Genomic DNA, 18,805 nt, shown 5'->3' with positions numbered 1-18,805 from the left:
AAATTAATCAGCATGAATAAAAAGTTTGATGAGGTTTCTACAGTTTATTTGTAACTCTATCTGGAGCACAGGCGGACATATTATCTGTATGTTGTTTCCATATATATCACCCACTTCACACCCACAGGCAATAAAACAATATCAATATAGGTCTTGTTTGGTCTTTAATGAGGCAAATATAAACAGTTCAGGATGAAGAAACATGATAATGGTTACAAATGCAATATGTGGATTGAATGAATGAATACATGAGGCACACGGTCTTCATACAAAACAAGCAACAGGAAATAAATAAGGTTGGGCGGTTGTCAAAGTGGCTACAGGAAATAAGGAAGTCCTTACTCACTGCAAAATTGAAACAAAGCACCACATAAAAGATATATGATGTTGACATAAGACCTGCAAACATTTCCAGAACATATAGTCATGATGCCTCCTGAGGCCAAACCAGCATGTTTGTTCAGTTCACTGCAAAAACCCTGTGTGACGCAGAAACATAGAGGTGGTGTTGTTACATACAACACAAAAGAGAGACAAACAAATAGTCATTTTAGTGGTTAGTGTGCAAAGAAAAAGTGTCAACATGAGGGAACATGGTTACAATAAATGAGTAGTCATTAAAATTCTCTTCAGTGCAAAGTCCATTTCTGACATTTAAATGTTTCCTTTTCAAATATATTTGTATAAGAGTTTGCTCTAAAGTGGTTTGATCCATTGCCTCAAATACACATAACATCTGTCCAAAATAAAAATAAATAAGTATTTTAGCCGCAACATTCAAATATTTGCCACATGCATCAATAAGCCAGGCCAGTTTTCCATATGCTTTCCATAAACTAAAATAAGGTCAAGCATAATGTAAACAAAGAACAGCATGAGCGATTCATAATAAAATAAGTAGACGAATGCCATGCACACTACAACTACAGGATAAGAACACACAATATATTATATAGTACTTGCAGATTGTTTTTATAATGCAAAGAAGAGTTGTGATGCATCTTTAGTTAGCATGGAGCTACAGTTAGGATAGCATCATTGCTATTTAGTGCTGTTTGGTTAGGCTTAAGTCATTCTGCAGAACAGGAGCACAATGGATACCTATATATTTATGTTTCTCAAAGAAAATAAAATCACAATCACTCTAGGGCTGTACCAAATTGTTCGAAGCATCATTCAGAACGTGACATTTTAATTCTAAATCAACGTTTTGTTTCAACATGTTTTTATGCACTAAAATATTCTGCTTCGATCCATATTTCTTGGTGGTTAGCTTTTCCCCCAAATTTTTTTTTACTGCTCTCACACACATAACTTATTCTTTAACGTTGATTTAATAATAAAGAATAATAACTTATTTAATCAGCTGAATCAGGATTGTGTTCAGGGATATATTTTTTTTGGGTGATGACGTCATACATTCAAAGCTTCATTGAAAACCTCAACAGAAGCTTTGAATTGTAAAAAAGCGAAACATTCGGTACAGCCATTCAGTCAACTTAAAATTAGTAAGAAAATCTTTGTCATATATTTCATATATATATTTCAAATTCAGCAAACAGTGACAAAAAACTCAAATGTAGCTGCTCTTCAGATGTCATACTGCACGTCTGCTGTGTAACAAGTACAGAGGTGGAGATGGTAAGGCCGGGTTGGTGTGTGTCAGGCAGGGGCTGAGGACAAAAATGAAGTCCTGCTGCTTCGTGACGACCAATGGCAACGCTGGACGATGGCTTTTTGTAGCAGGTGATACATCTACTCTGTCTCCTGTCAAAATAGTGTTCTCAGGATAAAACAACCTGCTGTGCTCTACTGGTCGACAGCAGTGTCTCACTTCAGTGCGGTTGGGTCCACGGACCACAGTAGTCATCACAATCACCAACTCCATCTTTTTTTTTTTGTTCGTTCTCAGTAGAATCGCTTGCGTCGGCTCTCGCTCCAGTGGCTGTAAACCACCAGGCCGATGACGGTGAGGAAGATGCAACCCAGCATGGAGAAGAGCACGGTGAAGAAGATGGCGATTCCACTCATGCCTTCTTCAACCTTACTCGCTGGAAGAGAGGATGACAGTCAGAGAGGGATGACTGTGAAGGTTATAAAAGATGGAGGAAAGAGATTCAAGCAGCAGAAAGAGAATGTGAGCCAGAGTGTGTGTGCGTCTTACGTCTGAGTAGATCAATGTTATCCACACTGGGTATGGTTATCTCCTCTTGTGCCTCCTCTTCTTCTTCCTTTTTACTCCTCAACACCGTCAGTTGGTAGAGTTTCAAGGAAATTATGTCATGGTTATCTATAGGTTTGCAATCAGAAAATTTGGTTACATTTAGAAGACACACAACTTGTCAGAGTTGTTTGTCTAATTGTGATTTTTACAAGATAAAAGAGGAATTAATGAGTATTGGGGAAGCTGTTTTGGACAGTCAAAGCTGTTTACCTGACAGGTCTCCAGTGATGGCTGTAGCTCCAAAATAATAGCCTTTGGGAAGCCGCACCCCAGGAATGTCCAGACAGTCCCTCCACTCATGTTGTCCGTCAATGTCTATCATCACCTGAAAAACAGATTCAGTACAATTCAGTGACTTTTATATAGAGGGTCACTGAATGTTAACACCTGGGCTTCTGGTCCATCTCAGATCTGTTCCTAAAAGCAGATTTACCGAGTTATCTGAATGACTTTGCAAGTTAAGCATGAGTAAATCACCTAAAATCCATCACATGGATTTCATAATAAACACGTGTTCTGAGTCTTACTCAACTTCTTGGAGCAGACTCTGGAAAACAGGGATGCACTCATAAATATGCTGCTGCCTAAACTCTTAGTTTGGCCCTTCGTTCACTCCTTCGTTTACTAGAATTTATGACATAACTCAGTTCAGTATTGTATGACAAAGTCAGCTGTTCTTGTTATTTATTCATACCTGAAAATAGCACTATTAGACTTGATATTTGCTCCTCAGGAAGACTTAGCACACCAACATCTATTTCTCACTAAGTATCTTCCAGACTATTCTCAATAATTCCCCTGTACCTGCTTTAATGGAGCCTGAAACTGTTTGTTTTTCTGTTCTGTTTGTTTCTGTACTTGTTAAATAATTCTATTTTGCAGTGTAACCTTAAACATGGCTTAACTGTAAAAGAGCATACATGCTCAGTGAACCTACATGCTCTAAATATATAGCTTAAATAAATATCAGCAGGTCAAACTCAGTCCACCCAGTGTATGCTAATAACAGGTTGAACAGCTGAGGACATGAGGAAGTGTCTGTGTGAGCTCTGCTGTGTTATTATTGTAGATAATTGAAGACAGAGTCTCTCACCGTGAGCCTGCGGCGGACGTATCGGATGAAGAGGAAGGTGTCATGTTTGAGGTTTCGCACCATGGCGTTGCAGCCGCCCAGCTCTGTGGGTCGACCGTCACGCTCGTGGTCGTAGCTGATGCTGCCGTTCCCAACCATGGCCAGGACGAAGGGGAAGATCCTCTTGTGGTTACAGAGGGGAAAGAAAAAGATGAGGAAAAAATCTTCATCAAAAACTGATAGAGCAATGATGCTTTTGCACCGTTATGGATTTTTGTACCAATGCAGACTCTATAAGGAGGTTAGACATAGAGTGGGGTTAAATGCATCAAAAGTCAGTTACCTGTGTGCGAGGAGTGTATCTTTTCTTCTGCGCCTGACTCCAAATGGTTGCACAAAAGAACACAAAGACAGACATTGTCAAGACACTTGTGTCTTTGGTCCATGTACTTTACCATAACACGTGAGATCTAAGCAGTGCTACTCCAGCATACCTCTAGGTGTTTCTCCTCATTGGGATATGTGTCCACAAACACACCCAAACCAGTAAAGTTGTCCCTATTTCCAAATACAGGCCCTGTAAAATAATGAGACAGTATGTTGCGAATATATATAAATAAACTTGAGATAGAAAGTATGGTTAGGTAAATAGTCAAGTCAGGTCAAAGTTCATTATAGCCCAATTTAATAAAGCATGCCTGAAAAGGCTGTACATATAATTTAAACATCAATACGCACACAAGAACCTATAGAAAATTCACCAAAGCGAAGTATTAAAAATGGAATATTTGACACATTCAATACAATAAAAACAATAATATGTAGCATTTTATATATATATATATATATATATATATATATAAAATGTATATATGTATATATATATAAAATGCTACATATTAATATATATATAAATAAAAAATGCTACATATTAATATTTTATTGTATTGAATGTGTCAAATATTCCGTTTTTAATACTTTTAATATATATATATATATGTATATATGCATGTGTATGTAAGCTTACTTCTAATATTTTCCATACAGTTTACCTTTCTGTGTACGTTCCTTTGTGTACCAAATGGCCAGCCCATCGCCATTCAGGTTCTTCTTTCCTTGCCCGTGAACCTTAAAGTGTACCTGCATCTCCCAGTCTGTCAGATGGCACGGCTAGAAACACACACGAGGTAAAATGAAACCACAAAAGTACATAACATTATATTTATTAATTTATTAGGACAAATATGCAATAAACAAAGGACAGTAAGAGATTCCTAAATTTGAGATGGGGAAGGGGGGCTTAAGCTCTTTGGTACAACCCATCCCCATTAAAAACCTGATGACCTGACCCAAACATGATTAGTCATATACTGAAGTCTGGTTTCATTTTCAATGGTGTTTTCCATTAGTGCCACAAGTGCCATAGAGGTAAATTTAAAGGGTAAAAAGCTGATCCACTGTGGCCTTCAGTCGCCAAAATAAAGTATGTTTTCCGTTGAGTCATGTGGCATTTGGGTCAGCATATAAGAGATATGAGGTTTTCACCAAACCACAATCATGGGCAGCAGATGAGGACGAGGGTGTTTATTTTGGTTAGCGAGAGATAAGATCCAACAGCAAAGAAGGTGACAGACTGTCTGCTAGCAAAAAAACAGCTGCTAAAACATTCTTTAACACCAAACCCATACTTAACTCTACTCTACTGGCTAAATATAACTAGTTGGAACTTTATAGGGAAACATAAAGATATTTAAACCACATTTCCATAGAATACAGTAAATAGTCAGTATAGTCATTTTTTTCCCGAACCCTTCAATAACTTGCTTGTCATACACTGAGTTGCCAATTTATCAGCATTGGATGAGAGTAGGATTAAATATAAGTTACTCCTCCAAAGCAGTACAGTTTAGCAGCATTAAAAATGACTGTTGTCACCTTCATGAGGGGATTTACCGCAGGCCTGTTTTATTAGGCTTCATAGGTTTTAGCTCAGTGAACATATTAAACTGCCAGCTTAGAGTACAAACCTGTTTAATTTATTTTCTGTTTACTTGCATTCTAGGTATTCTATTTTTACTTTTACTGTTGGTATTATTCAGTGAGTTTTATTTTCCATTTTAAGTATTATATTTTTATATTATTATTATCAAGGTGGCTTAATTTTCCATCGTATTTTCTATTTCTTACAGCATTATATTCCTGTTTTTATGTTTATTCTATAGAGGTCTATTTCTATTTGAAACACTACTGTTTATATTTTTATATATATTTTAAAAATATCTTTTGTGTGTTGACTTTTTCCATTTTTCATATTTTCTTTTTAAACTCCTGTTTTTTGAATGAAGTTACTTGCCTTAATCTACATCTATATTTTAGCATTATATTTGTATGTGAAAACCTACTTGGCAAAAAAATATTGTAATTCTGATTCTTTATTGTGCTGCATTTGATGCTATACAAATAAAGTGTATAATTAATATATATTATTACCTGTCTTATGCACCCTGTGTCTCCTGCCTGTGAATATATAACCTAAAACCTTACTACTTTAACCTTGACATGAACACGAAACTGTTATATCACCAGACATTACAATACTTTACCAGTATTTATATATACTTACTATGCGGCTCCACACTGCCCCCTGCCTGCTCTGCATGTCAGGTGTGAGGCGCACCTGGTCGGTGGTTACCATGGCATCCCCCATCAGCTCCCAGTGGGAGGAGCCTAGGGATCCCACACCTGAGTACACAAATAGCCCCATCAGCATGACACAAAAGATGACACTGCACCTTATTTATACAGTCTATGCACTGCACAAAAGAGCTTATTGAGCCTTTGTTACTAAACAAAACATCACAGGAAAAAGTTGACAAGAACACAAAGGTCTTTGATAAAAAAATACTTAAGGTAGTTAATATGGTATAACAGTAAGTAGTAGTAGAGGTGTCCCTGTACATTGCAAAATTCCTGATTATGAACTTAGTAATAGTTTTGTTGTACATGTTTTACATTTTGTACATTTTGTTAGGATAGTATTTTAGATTATCTTTTTTTTATTATTTTAGTTGTATTTTTCTATTCCATATTTATGTCATTGACTGTTGCAGTACTTTGCCATCATTTTTTCACTCTTACTCGGCCTAATATGTTTATAGCATGTACCAAACACCAAGGTAAATTCCTTGTTAGTAAAAACCTACTTGGCAATAAGCCTGTATCCGCTGTTTAATGTTACAGCAGCTTTCATCTGAAGATTAAAGGGTTTTAAGCCAAATCTAGAGATTTTAGGAATGAGAAGAGCTCAAACACAGACGGTATGTGATCGCTAAATGCATTTTTCTAGAAACATCTGTCCCCCAGCCTTCCCCTGTGACAATTTATAACGGGAAACGTTACCTTGGTACGGCTTGGAAAGGGAAAACTCCCGCTTCAAAAACTCTTCCATTTCGTGATCATCGTCGGCCAAACACCGACTGGCAATAAAAACAAGAAAAGCGAAAGCCCAGTATGATTTAAAATACATTATTTTCCGTCTGAATGGTGATTTTGGCTCCATATAATGATAGCTCCTGCTGGTGGCAGCCATCGTAGGTCGAGACTCAGCCCACTGAATCGTTAGCTTCCTTCCTATTGGTTCAAGGTATTGCATGGCTCGTCGCTATTGGTCCGCTTGGTTGTCAATCAAAATGCACGCTTTCTATTGGATGTACTGTACAATTCTTTTAGATCTATTCTGTCAGATAGTGAAAATGAATCACAGTCACCAACATTATCAGAGCCCCCCCCCCCCCCCCCCAAATAAGATGAGTAGCACAGTATCATGTCATAAATTAACTATGTTTTGTTGTTTGTATAATAATATTAATAGTAATAATCTGTAAAGTAACTAATATCTCAGATAAATGTAGTGGAAAAAGTACAATATTTAGGCTATATATAGCCTATAACTATAGAGTAAATAATCTGCAGTATAGGCTATAAAGTAATTAAAATGAGCAACACCTCTTACAACTGTAACATTAAAGTGATGAATGCATTAATGCATCAATAATTATGTATATTCCTCTAAAAGGCCTATAATAGCCTATATTATTCTGAAAATGGGTTATTCCACATGAGTCCCTTTACTTTTAGGGTTTTAAGTATATTTTGGTGTTAATACTTTTGTACTTTTACTTAAGTAAGATTCTGAATGCAGGAGTTTTACCTGTAAAAGAGTATTCTTGCTTAAGTCACAAAGGCATGTTGAAAAAATTGCGTAAGTGGCATTTTATTTTGACTTAGGCATAACAAATCCGCTCACACACTTGACATAGGCCATTATATTAAAGGGGTAAAATCACATGATCTGATCAACTGAGGATGTAGCCGATTTTACCATAGGTGGCCGGCGTCATGAGGAGATGATTTAGGCAAAAAAAAAAAAAAACCAAGACAAAAAATGACTTAGGCGATTATTTAGTTTTGCTGCCGCCCTGTGTTGAGTTGTGACCTTAAATATACAGTCTATGGTTGAGACCTTTCTGCAGCCAGTTGGATGCTGGAGCGAGTTAAGATCACGCCCCCTTCACTGTCAGTACCGTGTGTCGGCTTTCTCGCTGCTCTCACCGAGTTTATGTAGTACAGCACTAGGGGATGGAGTAACGTTAAAGACAGGAAGGCATGGATCCCATTGAAGAAAAAACAAGCAAAACGGTTGACATTTATCGCGACACATGGGTCCGCTTCCTAGGTATGTATTGTCGTACTTTTCCTAATTTGTAGCGGCTCAGTTTTCTTTTTTCCCTGATCGGAATGTGACAAATGAACAGTACAGAACGGGGTTAACGTTACACCGGAGCAGACACGACTCCATGCTAGCTAGCTTAAAGTTAGCATAGCTCGCTAACCACTTTAAACAATCTATTTATAGCAAGGTCATTTTGTTAACACAGGGCGAAATGGACGACGGTCAAGACTGGGCGGTAATAATGCAGTTTGTGCTTTCTTTCACAAGGTAGTTGACGTTATCTGTAACGTTAGAATAGCCCAGGTATGTCTTAGTAAATGTAGTTGTTTAGCAAGTTGAGACAGTGAGTCACAACCACAAAGAAACGCCCGTAGGCATGACCAGACTGATATCTGAAACATCTCAGTGAAAGATACAACTTCCTGTTTCATTGCTGTCCTTCTTCAATTAAAACGGTAGGGTCCTTGATAACATTGGCTAACCTATCATCCAATGAGCTGCTAGCTGAGATGGGCACGTAATGTAAAACAAGCTGAAGGGCACTCATACTGCAGCAGCTCTCCTGCTGAATGTATTAATCTCCTGCTCCTCCACAGTTTACACTGGCCAGCTGTGACCATGTAATATCATGAGAATCTGTTAATCCCCTTCAAAAAATCATAATCTATTTGCTCACATATGTAATCCCGCTTGTGGAGTTAACTCTGTGGAGTCCTGGGCTATTTTGTCCATTTTTGAATCCTTTTCATCCTGTCTGTATACAGCACTTAAAAAATGTAGTCATTTTTGTGTCTTTTTTTGGACATTTTGTGTCTTTTTTAGTCCTTTAGTCCAACATAAAAGGTGATTTTGAATCTTTTTTTTGTTTAGCTTTAAAACACTATCATGCTCAATAAAGAATGTTTAATGTTGCAAATGTGAACAAAGGTTGCAAATATAACGTATAAGAGTGTTACATCCAGTTCTATCATTTTATGCAAAATATATATTTGACCTTGTCTCCAGTTTTACTTGGTATATCATCATCAAACTGAAACTGGCCTCATGGAGTTTACAGAACTTTAGAGGTAAATTTACAGTATAGGGCTCAACGCTGCTTTGTTTTGACGTCTGGATTTGATGAAGAAATCATGCTTTGGAGACTCCAGAGGGTTAAATATCTCTATTGACATACAAGCAAACAGAAATTTAGAACATAATTTTCATAATATAATGCATACTATATTTTCTCCCTGAAAATCTATACACGTCATGCCTCGGTAAACATTTTTGCCAAGAATGAATTTCTTCCCAGCCTTGGATTTCTTGGAATGCTTCTGTATGTCTGGAAAAGATTATTTTTTACAGCTGTAGATAAAGTGGCAAAGTGGTTATGCAACAAAGACTGGATTTAACCAGCAATGTGGCATTTTTATCCAAGCAGGAAAATCCAGAAATAACCACTTGTAAAAAAAAACTTTATGTGGTTACAACTGTCACTACCCCTCATGTTTGGACTCTTGCCACATATTCGCTGACATAGACATTTAAACTAGTGTATCTAAAAGGGTAATCTGAAGCCTTTGCTCACGGGTCAGAATTGGACCCCAGCCAATATGCCAAGGCATGGCACATTTTATTATTAACTGAATGCCTTACTGGAAGAAAATCTTATCTGGACTCTCCTTGTTTACATATTGTATTGTATAGCTCTTATCACCTTGTGCTCACAAGTGCTTCTGGAGCTGCAGATTCTGTAGTTATTAATTGATATCGTCCTTTAACTGCTACAGTATTAAAGCAAGCAGCCTAAAGCAAAGACTGAGCATTGAAGCATTAATGATGGCTCAGTTGTTTTTGAGTGTCCCATAGGTCATGACATTGTGACAGTGAGTCAGCGTGCACAGTTACAAGGATTCAGGAACAGAAGCAGCTAAATGGAATTCAGCTTTTCACGCTGTGACACGTCAAAATGACGTCTGTGTACCAACATGAACATGTAGTGATGTAAACAACAACTGTTGGGCTCTAATCTTTTTTCCCTTGATTGCATTTTCCAGTTTGTATTGATAAGGTTAAAGTTAACCTTTACAGTTTTTAGGACTTTGCACAGCTCAATTTCTTGTCCCTGTCCTCTCGTTCTTTAAACAACTGTAAAAAGAATATATAGCTCATTGTGCTGCCATCTGAGGAGAGCTGCAACAATTAGTCAGCTAATCGATTTGTTAATCGACAGAAACTAATCACTGACTATTTTCATAACTGATTAATCATCAATAAGAAATTTTTCAGGCAAGAATTCTGTTTTCAGACCAAATATGGATATTTCTGGCTTTCCTCTCTTTATATCATGCCAAACTTAATATCTTTGGGGTTTGTATGGCCAAAATAAGACCCAAAACCCCACCATGATCTTTTAGAAGCTGGGATGGACATCGTTTTTAGTATATCCTGACATTTTATAGACTGAACTATTAATATACAAAATAACCGGCAAATTAATCAATTAAAAGAAATCGCTGCAGCCTTTCATCTGAAATGTCCATGTTTCTTGTTTAAGATATTGGGTTGTTGCAAACAGCAACTAAATGTTATAATCACTTGCACCTGTGATTTTTTATTAGGATATGGACGAAATAGTATTTCTCTCTCCTGAGTGTCCTGAATAGGTCCTTGTGTTTCCAGGTAGTGCTGAGTTTGGAGTTTATGATCACTGCTGGAGTACAGCTGCTCAGTCCTAAACATGGCTGACAAGTTACTTTTTAAGTTGAAAGGGTTTCATGAAGGCCCACTCTTTGGCTTCTGCTTAGAGACAATTAGAAAAACACAAAGCTGTCATGTGATTTGCTCTCTTCCTGAAGTTGAGGAAGCATGATTCACTCCTGTATCTGCTACTAAAGTCTTTCAATGACATTCTTAAACAGGAACAAGAAAAAAACAAAAAACTGCTGTGTATTCACTGTGATGTGTTGAGATAGAGGACACTGACAAGTCCACAAATCCTGTTTCCTGTAAACTCCATACGTCCCCTAAGAATTCAGTATGAAAGGTTTTTGGACTTCATTTAAATCACTGTGAACATATTAATTATGTACCTTGTAGGGATGCACTGATCCAGCCCTTTCTCTCCTAATACTGACACCTCAACTTAGGGCATCTGTAGAAACCAGTGCTCTCTTTTCCCTAAATTTACATAGCATGAAACTCATTGGGATAATCTTTATGTAAACATGAGGCCAGGTCCTGGTGGGATTGTTGTGGCTGAATGAATTAAACTTATATTATTAACTTTCAAGCACCTAATGATGCCGTAGGAGACTTAAATCATCCAGCTTTTGCCAAACTAAAGAGTACAGTGATTATCTAAGTTAACACCTGAAATAAAACATCTTGTGTGTAATCAGATAATCCACTAATCTGAATCTGATCTCTATTTGATTGCCTTAACTCGAGAAAAATGACTAAGAGGCTTACTTATTTGATGTGTTTATTAAGGAAAGTCCAACTGAAAACTGAGAAGTGTGGAGTACACGGACTTCAGTGATTGTTCAAGTAACAGTGAGTTGAGTACTAAATGCTTACTCTTTGCAGAGAGCTTGCCTCAGATTTGCCGACAGTACCAGATAAAGATGAATTCTACTTGCTCTGATAGTTCTGTAATCACTGAACCAAAGATAATACATCCCGTGTGACTGGAGTTATTTTACTACTGCTTTACATGTGCTGTGGTGTAATGGCACAGGTGACTTCTTCATAAGGTATCTAGCCCTTGTGCAATGGGTATTACATTATTTTTTCAGATGTCAGAGATGAATTTGAGGTTTATTAGCCTCTTGCAAGATTCCTGATATATGTACTGGCATTTGGAGACACCACTGAATAACTGAGCTTTATAGCATTTATCTGTTGCTCAGAAAAGCACTCAACTTTAGTTATCTATTTAATACATGTATAGGACTAAGGCTTTAAGAGGGGACTAAAAAAGTTAAAATCTTTCCTGCATGTGTGTGCCCACAGGCTATGCCAATGAAGTCGGGGAGGCTTTTCGTGCTCTGGTACCAGTGAGTTTTGTTTGGGGCAGTTATGCTGTGGCCACTGCCTACGTTACTGCTGATGCTGTGGACAAAGGGAAGAAAGCAGCTGTGGTAAGATATTACTGTTTGTATATGATATCTTAATAATCATATTGGTCAAATTTTAATTATGTTAGGAGAAACGGTACGAATGTTGGGTCAACATCATCGTAGATCAGTGGATCCCAACCTCAGGTTTACCAACAATTATCCAAGGGCTCACGAGTTGCTACCAGAAAGCAGAAAGAAGTAAAATATTTCCGCTGCATAAAATTATAATCCTTTTACTGCTACAGGACTCTAGAAATGATTCAAATGAAATAAGAAAAATCACTTTTGAATTGCAAGTAGATGTTTTAGATGATTGTAGATGATCAAATAGAAACTTGGTTGCTGAATAAAGAAACGACAACAGAGAAACTGGAAATTCAAATTATAAATACATTAATATACCATTTTGTGTGTCCACTGTGTTGAAAAGTATCATTGCAACATTGCCTCCACCTGTTCCTCAAGGTCCACGGGGACAACCCAGGGAAGACAACACGGGTAGCGGTGGCGGTGGTGGACACGTTTGTTTGGCAGGCTCTTGCCTCTGTGATCATCCCGGGCTTCACCATTAACCGTGTGTGTGCTGCGTCACTGCACCTGTTGGGCAAAACCACCAAGTGGCCCCTTCCTGTCCGCAAGTGGACCACTACAGCTATAGGCCTCTCCACTATCCCCTTCATCATCACTCCTATAGACAGGTTAGTGCAAGTGTTTTTGTATCTTTGTATACATGTAGATTTTCTTTGTTGCTCATTATGTGACTAGAGCCTAAAGGTGTGAATCAGCAGAGGCCCCATGATACGATTTTATCCCGATACTTGAGTCACGATACGATATTATTCCGTTTTGCGATATTGTCAATATTGCGATTTAACTGTTAAACTGCATTTCGTGTGCACAAAATTTAATTAAATCAAGAATTGTTTTGTCAAATATGAGAAAATTCTCTTAAAAGTCTATTCATCTCACTTCAGTCTTTTTATTTCTCCACAATGAGAGTCAAACCCACAGATTGACCAACAAAGTATTCAGTCAAACTGGACTGAACTGATCAATCATGTATGGATGACAACAATTGCAGTTTTTTCTCAAGTTTTTGCTCAATTTTAAGTTATACTGCTCTGATTTTTTTTTAATGAAACATGAATAAAGCCTAACTTGGCAGCGTTATTTCGACAACTTACCGTCACAATATCCTGATGCACATGGTGCCTTAGATCCTGTAGATCTTCTAGTTATAGAAGATATCCATATGATACCAGTATCTACATATTCCTAAAAGTGAGCCCGCTACGGTGAAAATACTGATGGCCCACTGGCCGTTGGAACGCTTAGATCAATACTTGGCAGCCATGAATCAATATAGTATTGCCACCCAAAATATCGCAATACTATCCTTTATTGCCCCAGAGGTGTATTAATCTGCTGCTGCAAATAGACCCCACTGATATGTTTGCACAATGTTTGCTGAAAGCTACAGTGCTCAGCTGTTTTAGGAAATGACTGTGACTATATATATATATATATATATATATATATATATATATATATATATATATATATATATATATATATATATATATATATATATGTGTGTGTGTGTGTGTGTGTATTTGTCAGATGTTTTTGTACCTCTGTGCCAGCGACAGAGCTGTGGCCGGAGACACTGTGCTTCAGGTTAAATTGAACACATTGTATTTGGTCTTTTAATCAAATGTTGTTGATTGAGAATAATATAGAATAAGAGCAGTATCCTTTGTGTTTTTTCATACTTAAAAATCCATGCTGGTTTAGATCAAATAATAATAAATTGTCTTTATCAAAATAACGTCAGATATTTTAGAGCTTAAATGTTTTTAGCTGAGTGCATTTTCTCTTACATCATGAGTTATGTATGTGTATTTGTTTTAAAATTGGTACCAGGATATTTAAAATCATGCAACTACTTCATTTTATTTAGAGCTGGTATTACAAATAATTCTGCATGCTTTCTTTCTGTTTTTTTTTTTTTAAACATTAATGAAAATAAAGTTTATTATACTCTCATTTAATTTCTGTGTGACATAAGACACTGCTCTTACTACCAGTGGCAATTAGTTATTACTTAGTCACACATTGACTAAGTTATGATGCCACAAACAAGGACAATTACATAGTAGTTACACATGAACATTTAAGATTTATTGCTATAGTTGCTTTTATTCAGCTAGAAGAAGTTTTCACAGCTCAGCTCTGCTTTCATGCTTTAGAAAAGCTGTATTATTTGTCCAACTTTACAACATTTTCACTCTCTGTACCCTGTAGGTCAGTGGATTTCCTGCTCGACTCGAGCCTCCGGAAGGTCTACAATGAGGAAGAGAAGCACAAATAAGGAGGATCATGCAGGACAAATTGTCCGCTCCTGGGTAGAAAGCAGTCCGGCCAACGTAGACCTTTGCTGGTTTTCCACCACTGTGAAGCACTAAAGCGTGAAGAAGAATTTCATGGAGCAAGACTCCACAGGTAGTCAAAGATACGTGTAATATAACTGATATTTCAGAATTATAACATTTATATAAGTTAAAAGTGAAATCCTGCTTCATTAAATGTCCCTTTGGGGATCCGTGACTTTAACCTCTCAGGGCAATCTGGAAAGCAACACCAAATAAAAAAAAAAACAGCTTAAGCAGGAATGTAACAGTATGAAATATGTATAAATAGTTACAGTAAAATCCTCCTTTTTAAAGTATTCTTTGTGCTGTTATATTCCTGTGATCGTCGTGGTTGCCCTCATGGTCCAGAGTTGTGAACTCACCTCATGTCGAGATGTCAAGGTGATGAAATACAAATCCACACCTGCTGTGTTTATTAGCCATACTGAGTGGTACTGTAATGACAGGCCAAAAAAAAGCCAGTTTGCCATAATGTCCCTCTTATTCATTACTTACATTTTGTGTTTGACTGTTTTTGTTTCTTTCTGAAAAAGTGACTGTTTCTTTGAATTAGGGCTTGGTGTAGTTTAAAAAATGACATGCTGAACTTCCAACATTTTTTTTAGATCTGGGTACATAAAGATCACGAATTGTCTGACTAGAGACGTTACGATAATACTTGGTACTGGAACATTTCTATCAATACCTTAAAGGTATTGAGTACCGATACCTAGCCCTACTTTAAATTAGATGTTCCAAGTATCTTCTGATGCACTTTTTCATTGTTTGATTCTACTTTACTGGTCACGGGAGCCAAGGTTTACACTGGGAGCATTTTTTTACTCTGTGGTTACAATCTGTATTATTCTAAATGGTATATGGGTCGCTTAAAGGGACAGTTCACCCCAAAATAAATTTAAAAAAAAGCAACATTTTTCCTCTTACATGTGGTTCTATCTATCCATCTAGATAGTGTAAGTTGACAAGTGGTGTAGATATCGGCTGTAGAGATGTTTGCCTTCTCTCTAATATAATGGAAATATGTGGCACTTTGCTTTTGGTGCTCAAATAAAAAAATCTATATAAAAATCTATAAAAAATCTATATTTTTGAGTCTGGGGTGAACCGCAAATATTTGTAGTAACATCAAGTAAAACTTAATAAGTATTTAAACAAAAATTTTCCCACTATCTAAACTGATGGCCAATAAGCCTGTAGTTTGTAATCTTAGTCTACAATACTGTAACATCTTTAGTCTGAAAATTTTGACATCGGAGTTTCTGTAACATATTTAAAGCTGCTTTGAAATATTATTCTCCATTTACTTTGGGTTTTCCATCAGGAGATTTTCTTCTAATACATTTACATTCAATCTAGTGTTTAACTTCCCCAATACTTATGGAGGTCAGTGTTGCACCTATGCAGAAACGGGTTTAAGGGATTCTTTTACAAATACGCAGATAATATATGTATTATTTCCAATGCTTTTCTTTGAGGAGCCAAGTCATATACTGTATCTCATGCTGAACTATGCAAGGTAAACTTGGGCAATAGCTGTATACATGTGTGAGCGTTGCATATTATGGGGCTTGTTCTTCCTCTCTTAAAATAAGGGATGTGGTTACACAATGTTGTGAAATAAAAAAGGAGATCTGATACAAAATGTAGCTTGAAATCAAACAAAGAGGAGCATGCTGTATTGGGAATGGCTCTCATTGCCATTTTTTTCTGTCAGTAAACACCAGTGTGTCACTCCAGCAATAACTTTGTTTAATGTGTTTGTGTCTCACCATATTCTCTTTGCTGTGAAGGATGTGGTTTAACCTTGTCACAGAGGGACATATGCTGAAAGACAAGATTGTGAAAACTCGGGGTGCACCAATTATGTTTGTTTTTGCTGATGCAATCGTTCAATGATATATAGTAACATTCACTTAAGCACAAAGCTTGCTTTACTTTGTATAAGTGTAGGGGTGTAGAGCTTTTTCTAGCCAGCAAATTTGGCTTGCAATAGCAGGGAAAGCACCAAAGTCTTTGCGTAGTTTGTGTCACTGATTAATTGTGCACAGTACCACTAAAATGTAATGCACCTATAATTAATGTTATGAATTATATCTGTGCTTCTGCTGCTGTAATAAGCAAATTGGTGCACCCTTTGTGAAAATCTCTATATATTCATAAACAATTTTAACATTTCAGATTGTAAACAGAACTTCATTGTATTTTTATTGTTGCATGCTCCAACTAGAAAGGAACAGTTTACGTTTTTTTTTCCAAAGATGTTTTTTTATGTGGCAGTATGTTTGGAAGTGGGTTTTTATGAGTCACATTTTCAGCCTTAACTGAAAAAAAAGTTCAAACCTCAGACTTTGTGCTGTTGTTCACAATGTGGAGATTATTGTTTTTTCAAATGTGAAAACAACTGTTGAAAGCTGAAGCTCCATTCGTCATAATGGACACCCAATGTTCAGCAGTCACCTCCCGTACCTTCTGTAACACCTTCTGGCACACAGGAGGGTAAAAAACTGTTGTGAAATAAATTATCTGATGACAAATGTGTGTTTTTTCATTCAAATATCACAGATTTCAATTTAAATTACCTTTAGCCAATTTAATTAATGAATATAGTGGCATGTTGAGTCATATTAACTCTAATATTTGTTTTACCGTTACTGCAGTTATCATCTTCTACATTATAAATATTCACAACGATGTAAAGCAGAATCACTTTGCAACTTTAGTGTTAAAATATTATCTAAACATCAAGGCCTTTCTGTGAGAACACCCCTAGTGTGATTTTCAAGTGTTTACAATACAGTCACAGTTTCCACTTCCTGTTTTATACAGTCTATACCATCCTGAGTAGCCTACTGTCACATTCAGATGAAAGTGAAAACGCACCAGACCAGGCAACTTTACGGCAGCCCTTAAGGCGAGAAAGAAGAAAATTCCAATGATCTATTTTCTCAGTCTGTTCGTGCCGCCAGTAAACCAACATTGTTATTTTAAGTTATGTATGTCATTTAACTTTTTTTTGTGGCAACGTCACATTTAACTTCCCCTACTAACTTCAACAAGTTAGTTCTGAAGCTGCATTTCAATTCTCTGCTCCTCAAATGTGGAACCTGAATACCTGAGGTCTGCTGAAACTGTCTGCTCATTTAAAGCATTGAAAACATTACTGTTTATTTCAGCGTTCTTATAACTACAATAGAAATATTTTTTTATCCTTTTACTTACTTGTTTCAATTTTTTATCGTCTTCAAAATACACATAATACTGTCTTAGTATTATATTATAATTTAGCTTTTAATGCAGCTTCTAGTGCCTTTAATGTCTATTTAAATGGTGTGGAGGACTTGTTGGAGTAAAATTAATTGTGTACTGTGTAGTTTGAATTTCTTAATGTACTCTAAACATAAAAAAAGTGATTTATAAAAACTGATTCTGGCAAAATCTTTTTTTCCACCTGTTTCACAGCTGAGGATAATTAAAAAAAAACAGGAATTTAGATTTTTTTTTTCTTCTTAAGCTGTTCTTAAGTCATAAACACAGGAGAGAAAACTGTTTAGATCAGACATAGAAAATGGATCATCAGTTGTTTTTTCCCCTCACTGGCCTCTCAGGGCTTCCGTAGCTTTGGGCTCCAAGTTGCAGTGATTTATCTTGATTGAGTCAGGAAGCCACAGCTGATGCCAATTTTATAAATGAGGCTCACATAAAGAGCTCAGTAAATTCAAGCGGCAGCAGGCAGCAGTCATGTTTGTTCTTAGTCTTGTGTTCTTGGCTGTTTTGGCCTCATCTGCTGCTCAGGCAGGTGAGAAGACAATTGTCATGTTTATCTTCTGTTGGCCTGAATTTGGTATGATCCTGCACAGCACTGGTTCTCTGCTGTCTTCTAACATTTTAACACTTACAGGCATCCCTCGATACATGCAGGGCCAATGGATTATCTCTGATGAGAATCCACTGGACGATGACACTGATGGACAATTTCTATCAGGGAAAGAGAAGGTATGGCCCGAGAGCCCACCAGAGCTTATTGAGGTGGATACAGTGGAGGGGCTGACTGTGTTGCCTACAAAGTCGAATGAAATGAGTGAACAAGGTGGGCTGCTAACAGTAGTGCATTTATAATCCAGAGTCTCTTTGCTCAAACCAGATTACGATCACTGAGTTATTTTTTGTGTGTTTTTATTTCCTTTTAGCTTCAGATGAAGGGGACGACTCTGCGGCGTGGAAGATCTTCCTGGTGGTGGCCAT

At 36.9% G+C, this 18,805-nt stretch overlaps 2 protein-coding genes across 2 annotated transcripts; one reads left to right on the top strand and one right to left on the bottom strand.

Annotated features, from left to right (window-relative positions):
- Positions 1–147: 147 nt before the first annotated feature.
- lman2la (lectin, mannose-binding 2-like a) lies at positions 148–6,885 on the bottom strand. Its single transcript, XM_059357491.1, has 9 exons — positions 6,696–6,885; positions 5,920–6,038; positions 4,349–4,466; positions 3,791–3,873; positions 3,640–3,672; positions 3,318–3,479; positions 2,435–2,549; positions 2,165–2,290; positions 148–2,051 (listed from the first exon to the last, which is right to left on the bottom strand). The coding sequence occupies exons 1-9, from the start codon at positions 6,883–6,885 to the stop codon at positions 1,909–1,911; spliced, it is 1,089 nt and encodes a 362-aa protein (XP_059213474.1). The 3' UTR covers positions 148–1,908.
- Positions 6,886–7,861: 976 nt separating this feature from the next.
- Positions 7,862–17,097, top strand: mtfp1 (mitochondrial fission process 1). Its single transcript, XM_059358581.1, has 4 exons — positions 7,862–8,031; positions 12,025–12,152; positions 12,597–12,829; positions 14,436–17,097. The coding sequence occupies exons 1-4, from the start codon at positions 7,962–7,964 to the stop codon at positions 14,500–14,502; spliced, it is 498 nt and encodes a 165-aa protein (XP_059214564.1). The 5' UTR covers positions 7,862–7,961; the 3' UTR covers positions 14,503–17,097.
- Positions 17,098–18,805: the final 1,708 nt, after the last annotated feature.

Source organism: Centropristis striata, chromosome 19 (assembly GCF_030273125.1).
Source record: "Centropristis striata isolate RG_2023a ecotype Rhode Island chromosome 19, C.striata_1.0, whole genome shotgun sequence".
Taxonomy (NCBI): domain Eukaryota; kingdom Metazoa; phylum Chordata; class Actinopteri; order Perciformes; family Serranidae; genus Centropristis; species Centropristis striata.
This window is presented reverse-complemented; position numbering and strand designations above follow the sequence as displayed.